Source organism: Prunus avium, chromosome 1 (genome assembly GCF_965620075.1).
Source record: "Prunus avium chromosome 1, drPruAviu1.hap1.1, whole genome shotgun sequence".
NCBI classification, from domain to species: domain Eukaryota; kingdom Viridiplantae; phylum Streptophyta; class Magnoliopsida; order Rosales; family Rosaceae; genus Prunus; species Prunus avium.
The window spans coordinates 56,676,351-56,692,814 of NC_142284.1; the positions used below are offsets into that span (position 1 = coordinate 56,676,351).

At 37.1% G+C, this 16,464-nt stretch overlaps 2 protein-coding genes and 1 pseudogene across 2 annotated transcripts; 1 reads left to right on the forward strand and 2 right to left on the reverse strand.

Moving 5' to 3' along the window:
* LOC110747234 ((R)-mandelonitrile beta-glucosyltransferase-like) lies at positions 1–1,866 on the reverse strand. The gene is made up of 2 exons (XM_021947442.2): positions 1,264–1,866; positions 1–1,089 (listed from the first exon to the last, which is right to left on the reverse strand). Exons 1-2 carry the CDS (start codon positions 1,772–1,774, stop codon positions 158–160), a joined length of 1,443 nt encoding a protein of 480 aa, XP_021803134.1. The 5' UTR covers positions 1,775–1,866; the 3' UTR covers positions 1–157.
* Positions 1,867–8,333: 6,467 nt separating this feature from the next.
* Positions 8,334–10,623, forward strand: LOC110751996 ((R)-mandelonitrile beta-glucosyltransferase-like). The gene is made up of 2 exons (XM_021952570.2): positions 8,334–9,057; positions 9,591–10,623. The coding sequence occupies exons 1-2, from the start codon at positions 8,547–8,549 to the stop codon at positions 10,529–10,531; spliced, it is 1,452 nt and encodes a 483-aa protein (XP_021808262.1). The 5' UTR covers positions 8,334–8,546; the 3' UTR covers positions 10,532–10,623.
* A 2,202-nt stretch (positions 10,624–12,825) lies between these two features.
* LOC110751998 (protein PHOSPHATE-INDUCED 1 homolog) lies at positions 12,826–13,969 on the reverse strand (annotated as a pseudogene).
* Positions 13,970–16,464: the final 2,495 nt, after the last annotated feature.

The window sequence follows — 16,464 nt, forward strand, 5'->3', positions numbered from 1 at the left end:
GAACATAATCTTAGGTATATTAACAGGATATGAGGCAGCTTACTATGATAGTGCAAGTGAGTAAGAATAACATGGTTTTCAAGCACTAGAATTTTTAGGTTGAAGTAGGCCAAATACAAAGTAGCAACTAGGAATAATTTTTATCAATTCCAATATTTCATGGAGACAGAAGCACCTGGTTAACCATTTTGTCCAAACCCACAAAAGATGAGCCATTAGGACTAGTGGCCTCCTTTGCCAACTTCTTCCATTCCAGGGCTTTCTTCCTCATCTCTTTGCCCTCGTCACCCTCCATTAATTTTCTCACAAGCCCCTCTACGTAGTTTCTTTTAACATCACTCTCTATCTCCATGCCAATGCCCCACTCTTTCTCACTGTACCTACAGTTGGTCTGTTGCTCTGCGAAGAAGGGCCAGCAGATCATGGGCACTCCAGCACACACACTTTCAATAGTAGAGTTCCAACCGCTGTGAGTCAAGAACCCTCCTACAGCCGGATGGCTCAGGACTTGTTCTTGAGGGCACCAATTTGCCAACAGGCTCCTTTCTTTGGTCTCTTCCACAAACTCTGGTGGAACCACAGCTGAATCCCCACCAACAAGGTCAGGCCTAATCACCCAAAAGAAGGTCTGATTGCTGTTTGCAAGTCCCCAAGCAAACTCAATTAGCTGCTCTGCTGTCATCACTGTGATGCTTCCAAAGTTGACATAAACCACAGAGTTAGGTTCTTTAGAGTCAAGCCATTCTAGACACTCTGGTTCCTCTGTCCATAGGTTTGATCTTATCTCCTTCAACTCGCTATCTGCCGGGATCTGATTAATCTGTAGATGTAGGGGTCCAATGGAGTAAATAGGTGGTAGCAAAGTCGAAAGTGCATCTAAAACTTCATGTTCAAAGTCATGGAACGTGTTAAAGATGACAGCAGAAGCTTTTCGAGTTCGCTCTGTTTCATGCACCACAAAATCCAGCATGATATCATCTGGGTCTGTGGTTCTAATGAAGCTGGGGATGTCCTTTAGTCGGATGCCTCTCATGCCTGGTATCCAATCTATCTCAGTCTCCAAATAGCCGTTTGTCAAATAACTGGCATCTGCAAATCAAAATAAGAAATAATGCGTTAAAAATACTGTCAAGTAGCATGGTTTAGGACAAGATGTTCATCTACAAACCAAAAATAAAAAATAGATCATGATCAGTAAATATATGTTCATTACAAAGTCAGTCATTCCAAATGACCAAACTAGAAGTAAGTTGAGAATAATACCTTTGAGAGGAGTTAGACCCTTTTCAATGAGGCGGTGGTACTGTACATAGGCCAAGAAGCCACAAGCACTGGTTGTCCAGAAAAGCACTTCTGGAAGGCCAAGTTCTTGGGCTGCATCAAGAGTGAAGCCCATGGCACCGTCAGAAACTACGCAACTTACAGGAGGGCAATCGGGGGAAGAGTTAAGCTTGGACAAAAGGTCTCTGAAGTAAGGCAAGCTGTGTTTCCTAGTGGAATCACATAAGGATGGTATGTCTTGGGTGGCATTTGCATCAGTTGGAGGCAGGCCGTCGGCGATGGTCTCGAATCGAAAGGATGGAAAGCCATCAAGAGAGTTGGGACCTCGGGATTTAAGGAGGCGTTTGTGGTTGAACTCTGTATTCACAAAGGTTATATGAAAACCTTTGTAGTGGAGGAGTTTGGCTAGTTTCAGCATTGGGTTAATGTGGCCTTGAGCTGGGAATGGTATGCAAACTGCATGTGGCTTCTCTATCAAACCATTTGAACTCATTCTGTCTGTTTTCTTTTTTCCCTCTCAAATCACACACAAATTGAACCAGAAGCTAAGAAAGATGGGATATGGAGGTGAGAAGAGAAGCCTCTTACAGTACTAGTTTTATAGGAACCCTTTTTTTTAAAGTCAAATAATGCGACAGATGAAGATCCAGTCCACACAAAAATTTCAAGCCTATCAAAATATCTATGATGCCTATGCATGATAATTGACCATTTGCTCATACAATCGATGGTCTAACCAAAACTGTCATGAGGTGCAAAGCAAGTTTGTCTCCATAAAGTGTGTCATAATCAAGGTATAAAATATCGATGGTATCGAAAATATCGGTAGTCCAAAAACACGGAAATTTTAATGGAAATATCAAAATATTATCGATATCGATAAAAATTGAATAAAAACTTGAAAATTTTTATTGAAACTTTGGAGAATGTTTATTCAGTCAATTATCTATTAGTTTATCACAAAAAATTGGAAGGAAATGCATTACATGATGGGTTAACTGATTTAAGTTGATTATATAGCGAGTTGACAAACACTTTGAGTGTCGAAAATATGTAGTAATTAATGAAAGAAAATTAAACACACCACAATCATTTATATATAATGATTTATTACAATATTTTACACTTTATACATTGCATGGTAAGATACATGAGTGACTTAATACCAGAGTTCTTATGAGGTTCAAATTTTTCACTATCTTCATCATCTCTATGTGTAAAGTAAGTGTATTGTGAAGAGTAGTCATCAAATGATAAACCCCCAAAATAGTTTTGCATGCAATTGTTCAAAACAAAACAATATAATTATACATATTTTAGCATATTATCATAAAAACATGAGCAACATGGTGTCTAAGGCGTTGGAGGAGTGTAATGGCAAGGGTTTGAATCCCCTTTGTGTGTGTGCTTTGTGTTTATTTTTTCATTTTTCCATTACATCGATATTTTGGATATTATAGCGATATTTTGACAAAATATTGCCTATTATCGACATCGATATTTTCCGGTATTATTTATATTTATACGATATGTGTATGGATACATTCTGAAATATCCATGACGGATATTATCGATATTATTAATATTTTAGACTATGGTCATAATCGAGGGGCGGCTGGCGAGACTATATACCATTTTGTATTCTTCTTGAATTTCTAATAATTTTTGTTCTTTTTTTTTTCATTTTGTTTTGTTCTTATGTATGGTTTTTTATCTTTTTGTATTCTATAATGAGATTGGATCACTCTTCACCAACTGGAGGCGGCGATTGCCCGTTCTTGTATATTTTATACTTTTTTAAATGGAATAGAAAATATTATTGAGAAAACTTATCTGTCAAACCCTTGTTAAAATTTTTAATATTGCCCTTATGATCGTTGAAATCATTTTCATCTTGAGCTATCCGTATTTCACACTAATTGTTCACCCCAATTAGGAGAGATGCCACCCTAGGAGAAATTTTTGTAGGGACCCAGTACACCAACTGGTTGGTGTACCCACCAATAGAAATAGGACACGTGTAATAATTTATTTTTAGCCTTTTAACTATTTGTTCCGTTACCAATCTTCCGTTAGTCTTTTAACTTTGTCTCCGTTACCAATCTTCTGTTAGGCTTTTGCTGTCTTCCCATTTTTATTTCTCAATTCTCTCTTTTGTTCTCCAAATTATCGAACTCCCCCTTGTTAAAATTCAAAGCACAATCTGAACAAAAGAGAGAATTGAGGAAGATTGGGGTCGAAATGGTGGGTTTTTTATATCGGTTTTGAGGAAGTTGAGGAGGTGGGTGTGGTTAGAAGTTGGGGAGAGAGTGAGGGTTGAGTGAGGAGTTGATGGGGTTTTGGGTGCGCTTGGAAGTGTTGGATTTGGGATCGGAGAGAGCACTGGTTTTGGGTTCTTAGGGGTTTGCTCCAATAGTGGTATGGTTATTGGTATTCTCATCTTATATGTGTGTGTATTTAGCCCAGTTGTGTTTTTGTGTTTTGTTAATTCTTTGTACTTGTTATGTTGATTTGGTTTCAAGGGAAAGTGAAACAAATTGTTGGGTCCACCCTTTCGGATTCAAAGGAGAATGGGTCTGCTCTTGTTGATTTGAGCAGAGCTGCAGCCATTGAAGCTCTGCATGCCTATGCTGGTGGGTCTATGGTTGCCTTCTTGTTCTTGTAGATTCTATTGCTGTGTTCGAATTTTTCATTCAATTTTAATCTCTGTAGTTGATGATATCTTCAATTTTAATTTTTACAGATGGATGGAAAAAGTTCAATGATGTGTATCTTGATAAGGAAATATTGGACTTTCTTGCCAACTATGCAAACGCATTTCTAGTTTATGGTGTTGATGTTGAAGGGAAAAGTACTAGTTTATGATGTCTGTGTGTACGGATTCATCATGTTTGTAATGTAGAGTCTTGTGCATAACACTAACAGAGTTAAAAGGCTAACGGAGTTAAAAGTTACTGCAATTTTAAGGCTAAAAATAAATTATTACACGTGTCTTATTCCTATTGGTGGGTACACTAGCCAACTGGTGTACTGGGTACCTACAAAAATTTCTCGCATAGTAGGCCTTGAAGTGATCCAATTTGTATTTTTTGATAGGCGTGTTGTTGTTGGAACTTTTGGCTAAGCTCAACAAAAAGAGATTGATTAGTTTGTGATGTATTTTTAGTGATTTGAGCTTATATTTGACTTCTAATGTAACATCCCACATCGACCAACGGAGATGGGGTGATGTGCCTTATATGTACATACCCATCTCCATCTAGCACGAGGCCTTTTGGAAGCTCACTGGCTTCGGATTCATGGGAACTCCGAAGTTAAGCGAGTTGGGGCTAGAGAAATCCCAAGATGAGTGACTCACTGAGAAGTTGCTTGTGAGTTCCCATAAACAAAACCTATCGTGCTACGGCGGAGCGATCCTGAATGTGACATCTAATCAAGCCATTTGCCTTAAACCAACGTCCAAATGCAAAACAAAGTCCACCCTATTAGACAGGCAAAGTACCTGCCTTGCCTAATGTTTAGGGAATGCCAGCCCATCTTCATAATTGAAGCGAACATATTGAACAAGTAGGGCATAAGTGGTTATGGCAGAGAAGGACAGCTCTCTCTTTCATGGCAGAAAAACTTAAATGGAGCGAGTATACTGAACTATGAATGGCACCGATTACATCAGTAATAATGTTGTTTTCTTGTGGTGGAGCCATAAAAATATCTCTTAAAAAAATTAATGCAATCTGAATTGAGAACACATCGTAATATAATTAGCTAAATACTATATGTAATGTATCATTGTTTACTTTAATTTCCATTCTTGTGGTTCTTGGTTTATGTTAGCATGGGCAATTGGGCATTTGAAGAACAAGCATTGAGATTAATGACATTTGTCAGTAAAAATATCAGGAAAAAAGAATGACATAGTAAAGAGAAAGTTTCATCATTTAAAACAAAATCTTCCCTTTACATGCATGCCATATTGCAATTACTCCGAATCTGGAAACAAACCAGTTATACAAAAAGGCAGAGGCAGATTAAACCCTAATGTTTCAACTATTTGAATTCTCTCATCTGTAACAAAAGAAAGAAAGAAATAAACAATCCTCCGTTTCTCATGACTTTTAGCACTAAGACTGCTTCCTTTTACATTTTTATACCAACCAAAGCTGAAGAAGAGTTTTGATCCGTGGAGATTCATTCTTTTGGAGGTGAAAGTGAAGAAATAAATTGGTATTGGTTTAGTGAAATTCATTATGAAAATATAATTTCAAATATGTTTGTTTTGAAATTTTCACATGTTAAAATTATTTATTCAAGGGAAGTAGATCATATTGTTTTGGCCAACGGTGTTTAGCCAGTAGATATGGCCTTGACTTGCAAACTAGGCGTCTCATGTTCAAACATACATGATACTATGGTAGTGTGTGTGAAAAACCTTCTTATAATATCGCTTATATTAAATAAATAAAAAATCCTATTGTTTTGGAAGCAAAATATATCACATTTAAAGTTGAAAAGTATAATAAATTGAAAGCATTTAAAACTTTTCAAAAACTATGGGGCCCATATCCCCCAGCTAGCTGAGACATTCTCCTAACATCTTTCTATATCATCCACCTACATTCGACATTTGGGACAACTTGGAGGGTTACAATCTTCCTATAGTTGCAACTTGCATATAAGATTCGTATATATAATTAAGTTCAGAAAGAACAAAATATATATATATGGGGCCACGGATATGCCCCGATAAATATAAGATTCACATTTAAATAATTTTTTTTTATATCAAAAGGTTTAACCTCTAATAATTTAAAAATTATGTCAAAATTTGTATATAAAATATAGTGTCACGGATCCGATATATATATATATATATATATATATATATATATATGTTTGAACCTTTACCTCAGCCACTACGCAAGCAGTCCAAACCCCTTAATTTAACAATCATTTTCAGCCTAAAAAGCCTTCCCGATGCAACGATGGTCCTCCCACATGGGCTCGTGCCTCATACAAGCAAAGTTGATAACAACTGGTTATTAACATAACAAGTAGGTTTTTGTTAATTCTTTCTAATTAATTATTGATTGTCATTGTAACTAATAATATAATATTCTCCAACCAGAAAAATTAATAGCATGTTTCTAATTCATTTTTGTTCACATAAGTACACACCAATGACCTTGGATGATACTTTTTCACATTACATTAGCTTTTAATCATAGGGTGAACTCGTTTAACATATACCAACAAATCCAACAGTAGATCTGAAATCTAACTCCCAATGCAAATAATGGAATCATCATATCCAATCCAAGTGTTCAAAAAGTGTTTATAGTGCGCATTATCATCACATTATGTGTTATCAGATTAGTTTGATATAATCTATCCGTTATTTAAATTTCAAAAAATTATTCAACGACACATAATGTGATAGTAATGTTCATGACCACCATTTTAAGAGTGGTCTCTCTCAACAAAGAGATCAATTGTGTTATGTCCCCCACCAAAACAAGTTGCCTTAGTTGCAACGGAGATAGCACGACCAATAATGCTATATCACGTGAAAGTGTTACCATGCGCGTTATAGCATTCTTGGCCGCAAATAGCAAAATAGTGATATTCTCGTTTCATGAAAATCTTCTCCTACACACTAGTCCCACTTGTTTGTTCCTATTTGTGGCATGGAATGCACGCGTAATATAACAAGTCTCTTCATTTGTGAGGATTCATTGTTTTGTTAGAACCCAACCTACCTTGCAAGTTGATTCCATAATTCGGTCTGTTTTTCAGGCATTTATTTTAGAATCATTTGTTAAGTCGAAAGTTATCATCTAGGTCATTTCAGTGTTTATCAAAGACACTGTTCTTGTTTCTATTTTTTATTACAGAAAGATACATCATCAAATCAATGGTTTCTAAATTGACTAATATTTTATAAGAACAATTCCTCATGGAAAACTTAAGCAATAGATGGTTTAGATCACTGAATCGCATCTAGGGATGCTCGTTCATAAATCTCCATGCGATCCTTCCCTTGAATAGGGACCCTATCATTGAGGTGGTGTTGTATAATATTTATAGTGATTGGGACTCTGTTTACTCGAAGGCCCATCCATGGAGAATTTAAGCCTTGAGATCAGATCACACTTACCCAGATAGTCAATACGAATGAATGATAAAAAAAACTTAAAATGCTTGCAGTGGCGGATCCAAGAATTTTCCTTGCAGGGGTCAACATCTAAAAGGTAAAAAAATTCTATACAAAATAGAACCAAAAATAAAAAATAAAACTATAATATTATAATTATTAATTAATAGAAAAAACCACTTACAATTGTCCACATTAAAAAAAAAACAACAACAACAATAATATTCAACCACACCATTCACTTCTAAAGTAAAGAAATCAAAGCTTCATTTTTCCACAGCAGGAGACTTTAGTTTGGTCCTCTCGATATCCTTTATTGGATTTTCACGCATCGCTTCTTGGGGCTTATCACTTGAGCCTCCAAATATCACACACTTCTCTCTTGAACTCCTCTCTTGATCTCGCATGCGCTTCCTTGAGTTCTTCAAGGCCTCCAGTTGCTTTTACATGTCTTTAGAATAAAAATCTACCATTTTTGATAGCTTTTCATTCTCTTCCTGCAATATTTGAAGCTAGCATTAGTTCTTCTCTGCCGTCTTTGCCCTATCCTTTTTCAATCTTTGATATTACGCTGATACTCATCAACCAAATTCTGCTCTGCCGCCAACTGAGCTCTCAATACTTTCACCTCATGAGACTTTGCAATGAGGCGATGCCCCACACTTGCTATAGATGCCGATCAAAAGCTTCATATATGGTCACACTTACCCAGATAGTCAATACGAATGAATGATAAAAAAAAACTTTAAATGCTTGCATGCGGTTTTCACTGTGGCACGTCCTCTCCTCTCTGTTAAAACTAAGTCGGCAATAAGATTGACAATTTGACTCTGAATATTATATGATATGTCCCCTAAAAAATATATATAATATGATTACATTCTGCTTATGAACGATACAGCTAAATCTTTCCGATTTGTTTGACCTTTAAATTAATTAAAAAATGGGTGTGTAAGTGTTACTAATCAGCCCACCCCTTACCTTCTATATAAACTGCGAACACTTCCTCTTCCCACCACACCATTCCATTTCCATTTTCATTAGCTTCGTGTTCGTGTCGTGTTCATATTCGTGTTTGATTTTGAGGGAAATAAAAACAGAGAGAAGCAGAGAAATGGGTTCAGTTGGTTTGGCAGAGAAGCCTCATGCAGTTTGCATACCATTCCCAGCACAAGGCCACATAAACCCAATGCTCAAAGTAGCCAAGCTCCTCCACTACAAAGGCTTCCACATAACCTTTGTGAACACAGAGTTCAACCACAAACGCCTTCTTAAATCCAGAGGCCCCAACTCTCTCGATGGCCTTCCTTCCTTTCGGTTCGAAAACATTCCGGATGGCCTGCCTCCAACGGATGCCAACGTCACCCAAGACATACCATCTCTGTGTTACTCCACCAGGAGACACTGCTTGCCTCACTTCAGAGAGCTTTTGTCTAAGCTAAACTCTTCGCCCGATTCTCCTCCTGTGAGTTGCATACTTTCTGATGGTGTCATGAGCTTCACTCTTGATGCAGCAGAGGAATTAGGGATTCCAGAAGTGCTTTTCTGGACAACAAGTGCTTGTGGCTTCATGTCCTACGTTCAGTTCCATCGTCTCATTGAAAAGGGTCTCACTCCTCTTAAAGGTATTAATCTCAATCAAAATGAAAGACCCAAGTACTGTTTAGCTTGCGTTTGTTTATCTTTATGCTTTTCATTTTTAATAATAAAGTGCATACTAATTTGTAGAAAACACAAAACAAAACAAAACAAGCGTTTGTTGTTGCACAAAAACTTGTATGAAACGGAGATAGCACTGTTTTGCTATTTCCGATCAATCAGAATCGATTATGTGAAAAAATTATCACGTGTATCATACCATGATTGGCCGAATAGCATAATAGAGCTATTTCCTTTTGTGTAAGGGTTCTCTTGTTATTAGGTACAAATCTACAATTGCAGTATAATAATTGTGGATATTTGGTCGATATTTTGTATGTTTGGTTGATATCAATAATATACCAAATACTGTAACATGTCAGGCCTATTAATGGTGTGTGGTATGAAGTAATGAATTCAACCTTATTGATATTGACTGATGTTGTTCATATGATTAACTTTTATTTTAATTAAAATGTTAACTAACTTTCCTAATTTGATAATTTGATTTAATTTGCAGATGCCAGTTATTTGACAAACGGATACTTGGAGACTGTGATCGATTGGATACCAGGCATGAAAGATATCCGATTGAGGGACATCCCAACCTTCATGAGAACCACAGACCCAAACGACCCCATACTGGATTTTATCCTGCACGAAACAACACGAGCTAAAAAAGCCTCAGCTATCATTTTGAACACGTTTTATGACTTAGAACATGAAGTCATAGATGCACTTTCAACTTCGCTTTCACCTATTCACTGCATTGGACCTCTCCATCTACAACTCAGCCAGATCCCAGCAGACAACGAGTTGAAGTCAATCGGGTCAAACCTGTGGACAGAAGAACCAGAGTGTCTTGAATGGCTCGACACGAAAGAACCCAACTCTGTGGTTTATGTCAATTTCGGAAGCATCACGGTCATGACATCTGAGCAGCTGATTGAGTTTGCTTGGGGGCTTGCAAACAGCAAGCATACATTTTTGTGGGTTATTAGGCCTGACCTTGTAGGGGGAGAATCAGCTGTAGTTCCGGCAGAGTTTGTGGAGGAGACGAAAGAAAGGAGCTTATTGACACATTGGTGCCCTCAAGAACAAGTCCTGAACCACCTGGCCACAGGAGGGTTCTTGACGCACAGTGGATGGAACTCTACGCTTGAAAGTGTATGTGGTGGAGTGCCCATGATCTGCTGGCCCTTCTTTGCAGAGCAGCAGACCAATTGTAGGTTTAGTTGCAGAGAATGGGGGATAGGGTTGGAGATAGACCCTGATGTGAAAAGAGACTATGTGGAGGGGCTTGTGAGGAAGTTGATGGAGGAAGAGGAAGGCAAGGAGATGAGGAAGAAAACCTTGGAGTGGAAGAAGTTGGCAAAGCAGGCCACTACTGGTCCTAGTGGGTTGTCTTTTGTGGATTTTGAGAAAGTGGTCAACCAGGTGGTTCTAGCACAGAGGAAGTAGAATGATTTGATTAAATCACTGTTTATGGTTAATTAATTATGTATTATTTGTGTTGAATCTAGTTGTTAATTAAATTTGTATTATTTGGACCATATCCGGTTCCATCTCATGCACACACGTCTAAATTATTCTTTCACGTTTGTCTTCTTGTTTTATAGCCAAACCAGAGATACTAAACAAATTTAGGGGACCTGCAATCACTAAACCTTCTATAAAGAAAAATAATCCCTTGTTTGTGTCGATGGAAGCTCTCTGATTTCGACCTGGACAGTTTTGACACATCTCTTGGTATCGTTGGCCTTTTTTTCCAACTCTTCCTCAGCTTTGGTTGGTAAAAAAGTGTGAAAGGAAGTAGTCTTCCACTTTGGTAAAAACCCTCTGATTTCCACCTCAACACTTTTTTCTTGTTCCTCAGGATTGTTGGTCCTATTTGCCTCTTCCTCTTCAGATTTGGTTGGTAAAAAAATGTAAAAGGATGTAGTCTTCGTGCTTGAAGCCATGAGAAATCTTGATTTTTTTTTTTTCTTCTTTTTTTACGGATGAGAGAATGCAAGATTAATTGGTAGTTGAAGTTTAATCTGGCTCAGGCTTTTATAATGATGCATTGTGCAAAGTGGAAAAGCTGAATTAAATCCGGGTAAGGGCCGGGTATGACAATACCATCCCCATCCCCGCTCTCCATCCCCACCCCCACCCCCGAACCAATCCCCGTTTAATAGGTTTCGGGGAATCCCCGTCCCCGCCCCCGTCGGGGGACTATCCCCCATACCCACCCCGAATCCCTGATTTTTTTTGCATAAAAAATATTTATCATACATTTTAATATTAAGTTTCATATTAAATTATCATTCAACACATTTAAATTAACTATAAAGTTCAACTCAACTATTCAAAATCACATCAACATGAAAATCCAAATAAGATTATGAAGAATTAGGAGAGGGAGGTTAACTTAGGGTTAAACATAAATATTATAATTATATATTTATTTATTTAAATATAAACATATATATTTTCGGGTCGGGTTCGAGGATGGGGACGTCAATACCATCCCCTCCCCATACCCGTCGGGGATTTTTCAAGTTCGGGGATCCCCGTATCCGATATCCATTTGGCCCCGAAATCTCCCCCCATTAGGGTCGGGGACCTGATGAGGACCCGCCCCTGCGGGGATTTTTGCCATCCCTAAATAGGACCATGTATAATGTAAAGGGAAGATTTTGTATTAAATACTGAAGCTTTCTCTCTTTGCTCTCATTTCTCCCGAACATGGGAATGCAATTTTAAACTCATTCCCAAGCTCCTAAATCTCGAACCAAACAAGCTATCAATGCTTCTTCTTCCACTGCCAAATTGCCCATGCTGACACATCTCATAGATTTCACCAATTATATAACTCTGTCTTCTCTTCTCAACTCACATTCAGGACCTTGTAGCTCAAATGGTTTTGATTCTCCCCTCCCCCAATACAGCTTGTATAAAATAAAAAATTCAAATTTTCCCCAAATTTTTTTTAAAAGATAATTTTTGGATTCAGGATATGGGCTGGGTAGTGGATAACATTCCTTAGCATGTTTGCATCTTTCCCCAACACCAAAATAATTCAATATGTTCACACTACAAGAAAACATGGATTCAAACATTAGGCAACAACTAAGATTTCCAATAGGGTAATGTGCTTACATATGATGTGAGAATGAATTTACGAAATGAGTGTATTTAAACTCCAATTTGGAAAGCAATTCCACCAACAATATCTTGGCTTTCAGTTTACTTATATTTGCATAGGCAGATAATAGATTCATGACAAATTATGAGAAATTTCAGTTTGGTCGTTATAGTTTTTATTTTCACGTTTTAACCTATGTAGTTTACTAATTGTTGTAATTCAAAGACATTAGCTTCTTTTTCTTTTTCTTTTTCTTTTTTAATACAAGTGATGTTCTATTTTAATTTCATCAAAATTATAAAAAGGGAGATTCGAACTCTGGTGTAGAGTGAGAAGTACATTCACTCTAGCAAACTTGACTAAGTACATGATGTCTACAATTCAAAGACATTAGCTTAATTACATGCATTTTTGACTTGGGCTAATTCGTGACAACAAAACTGTAAAGGACCCAAATTCAGTGATTTTTATAAACGGGCTGTTCACATGTGAACTCTTCACAAAACACATATTATAACTGGACTTAAAGCCCATCCCAACCAGGTGGGCCACTTTTCGTGGCCCCTTCTGCCTTCAAAATTCTTAATATGTGCGAGGAGGCATTGAAATTGAAAGCAAGAAAACCTGCCAGGTGAAATTCATTTACTAAATGGGTTTGAAGTGCAATAGTTACATTAACCACGTCATTTTATACTTACACCCACACATTAATATATACAATGATCACCACAAAAGAGCCACGTGTCCTTCTAAGCTCAACACTCTCACTCAATGGTTGAACACTGAGAAGTATTGGGATCGAACAGAGCAGGCAAGAGGTACTTCCTCCCGTTCACACCAATCGCATTGTAGCTCGCACCAGAACTTGTGTCCAATTACAACACCCCAGCATAACCCGGATAAGCCCCTTTCCCATACACCCCAGGACAAGCCGAAGCCGCCTCCAGCGGAGCCTCAGCCGAGCCCATATAGTAGCCACTTCCAAACGGGTTCGTCACAGAACCGGCCAAAAGACTCGCGATATTTATGACCATGCCATCCATCCCCACGTCACCGTTGGGTGCACCCAGCGGTGTCTGTGGCCCGTACACGGGTTGGTGGAACGGCCACGCACACTGACCCGGGCACTGAATCACCGAGTTGCCAACCCAGATGAAGACCGAGTTGCCTTTGTGGCCATGGGACCCACAGTTGCTCATGCAAAAGTCCTCAACCGCCACGTCATGCGATGTGAGAACAAGAGTCAACCCACCGGGTGGCGAGTTGACCCGGTGAGCCAACTCGGAGACATGAGATTTCTTCAAGTTTTTGCCAATTGTGTAGTTTTTGTCTGAGAGTTGGGTTGAGAGAGAAATGCGGGTTGGTTTTTTGCCAGCTTTTTTCATGTAGGTTTGGACTGTGCCCCACCACAGAGAGACTGAGGACTTGGAGTGTTGGTCTTTTTGTGGATCAATATGATTAAGAGAGAGAATAAAATCAACAACAATGGATTTTTGAGGTGGTGAGAAATTTCCGTACCATAGAATTGAAATTAGGAGGTCCCCTTGGAGCAAATCACCACCATGGTAAGTTAGGGCCATGGGTGGAGGTTGGTAGAGTGATGTTAGCTTGCTTGCCCCAAGACACACATGAATTATTAAGCTCAATTGAGCAAGAAAAAGGAAAAGATAGGACGGTTTAGAAAATTGTGAGGAACCCATTGATTTCCACATGTTTTAAAAGAAAAAGATTGTTGGGGTTCGAAAGATTCTCAAAGGGGAGGGAGATAAACTGCGGTACTTTTTTGAGTGATGGGATTGAGAGGAAGGAGTGAGAGTATATAGTGGTAGTTGGTGCATGCACCAACCAAAGTGTTTCAAATATCAAAGCCTTACAAAAAAATTGAGAACATACATATATTTTTTTAATATAATTGATTATATATTATTAGAGAAATCAAATCTTTGTCTAAATGATGTAATAGAAATTTTGATTACCAAATCTTAATTATGAGCGATTTTGTAATTCAAAGCATGATAAGAAAAAAAATTAAATATGACATCAATGGTTAGTTTTTTTTGGCAATCTAAAACCCTAATTTATATGAACAGTATCTCATGCACGTAATGAATTGGTGGGGTTCTAATTTGGAGAAACACTTTGAAACGGAGATATCACTATTTTGTTATTTCCAATCAATCACATTATGTAACGTGTGATTACTTTTTCACATGCCAATATGTGATTAGTCGAAAATAGCAAAACATTGTTATTTCTGTTTCATACAAGTTTTTCTACCTTATTTGGTACCTTTGATTAGCAAAGTCTTAGAGAAAAGTATTACAGAGATCACGAGAGCATAGGAAAAGAAGGAATCTCCAATTCTTTAACGCTTTTTGATTAATTAGGATTAGATATTGAGATTAGGAAGGAGACTTTGCTTTGCATTTGCTTTACTGACGCCAACTTCGATTTCCTGGCTACCAAAATGGCATCGGGGGAAGCAGAAAGAGTGAAAATTGAAGGAACCTTGAACCTGCAAAGGTTCAACAATGGGCTGCATGTGCTTAAAACCAAATTACTAGGCACCACTTTAGATTAATTTATACCTTAATACTTGAGCTTTTGCACTACCTTAAAGCTATATATGCTCAAGCCTAATGAGGTTTAAACATGTGAAACATGCACTACTAAAAAAAACCCTTGTGCGACCAAACAAAATTCGTCGCGCAAAGTCACTTTGCGCAACAAATATAAATCATCGTCGCTCAAAGTCTTACACGACTCAATTTTGCGCAACGAAAAACAAATCGTCGCACAAAGTCACTTTGCGCGACAAAACTTTGCGCGACGGCAAAGAATCGTCGCAAAAAGTAACTTTGCGCGACGAATACTAGAATTCGGTGCACACAGTTTTGCACGACGAATAGTGATTCGTCTCGCAAAGTATTTACAAAAATAAATAAATAAAAAATTATTTTTAAAAATTTTTGGATGCCTTTGCGCGACGAAATAATAATCTTCGTCTCGCAAAGTCTTTACTAAAATTAAATAAAAAATAAATAAAAAATTGGAACACTTTGCGCGACGAAATAATAATCTTCGTCTCGCAAAGTCTATACAAAAATAAATAAAATAAAAAAATTATTTTGTTAGAAAAATATATTATTGTAGTTCGGATTGGGTTTTTGTTAGAAAATATATATTTTAAATTGACGATCAAATTGGTTCATTGTATTCATATAGGGTCAAGGAATGTAGCTGTAAAAAATCATCAAAATCGGAGTTAAAATAACTGTTTAATCGTGATTTTTGTTTATAACCATCGAAAAGCTTTGTCCCATTACGTGATCTCTGAATGTTTATTTTTTCCGATTTTTGGGGTATACGATCTCGAAGTATAAACAAACAAGTTTGACGGTTGGATCATTGAAACTGGTTTCATAGAATACATATGCTATTAAAACAATATATTCACTAACAATTAAGAGTTTATTTATACTTTTGTTAAATATAACATAAGATTTTGTGGTATCCACTAGTGTAAATATTTTAAATTGACGATCGAAGTGGTTCATTGTATTCATATAGGGTCAAGGAGTGTAGTTGTAAAAAATCATGAAAATCAGAGTTGAAATAACCGTTGAATCGTGATTTTTCGTTTATAACCGTCGAAAAGTTTTGTCCTATTACTTAATATCTGAATGTTTATTTTTTCCGATTTTTGGCGTATATGATCTCGAAGTGTAAACAAACAAATTTGACGGTTGGATCGTTGAAACTAGTTTCGTAGAATGCGTATGCCATGAAAACAATATATTCACTAACAAATAAGAGTTTATTTATACTTTTATTAAATATAACATAAGATTTTGTGGTATCTACTAGTGTAAATATTTTAAATTGACGATCGAATGCAATCATTGTATTCATATAGGGTCAAGGAGTGTAGCTGTAAAAAATCATGAAAATCAGAGTTGAAATAACCGTTAAATCGTGATTTTTCGTTTATAACCGTCGAAAAGTTTTGTCCTATTACTTAATCTCTGAATGTTTATTTTTTCCGATTTTTGGCGTATATGATCTCGAAGTGTAAGCAAACAAATTTGACGGTTGGATCGTTGAAACTAGTTTCGTAGAATGCGTATGCCATGAAAACAATATATTCACTAACAAATAAGAGTTTATTTATACTTTTATTAAATATAACATAAGATTTTGTGGTATCTACTAGTGTAAATATTTTAAATTGACGATCGAATGCAATCATTGTATTCATCTAGGG

Excerpts from the sequence above, each read along its gene's own strand:
- LOC110751996 (XM_021952570.2), top strand. The coding sequence starts at position 8,547 with ATGGGTTCAGTTGGTTTGGCAGAGAAGCCTCATGCAGTTTGCATACCA. Across the intron at positions 9,058-9,590 it reads GGGTCTCACTCCTCTTAAAG|ATGCCAGTTATTTGACAAAC; the intron begins GTATTAATCTCA and ends TTTAATTTGCAG.
- LOC110747234 (XM_021947442.2), bottom strand. The coding sequence starts at position 1,774 with ATGAGTTCAAATGGTTTGATAGAGAAGCCACATGCAGTTTGCATACCA. Across the intron at positions 1,090-1,263 it reads GGGTCTAACTCCTCTCAAAG|ATGCCAGTTATTTGACAAAC; the intron begins GTATTATTCTCA and ends TTTGATTTGCAG.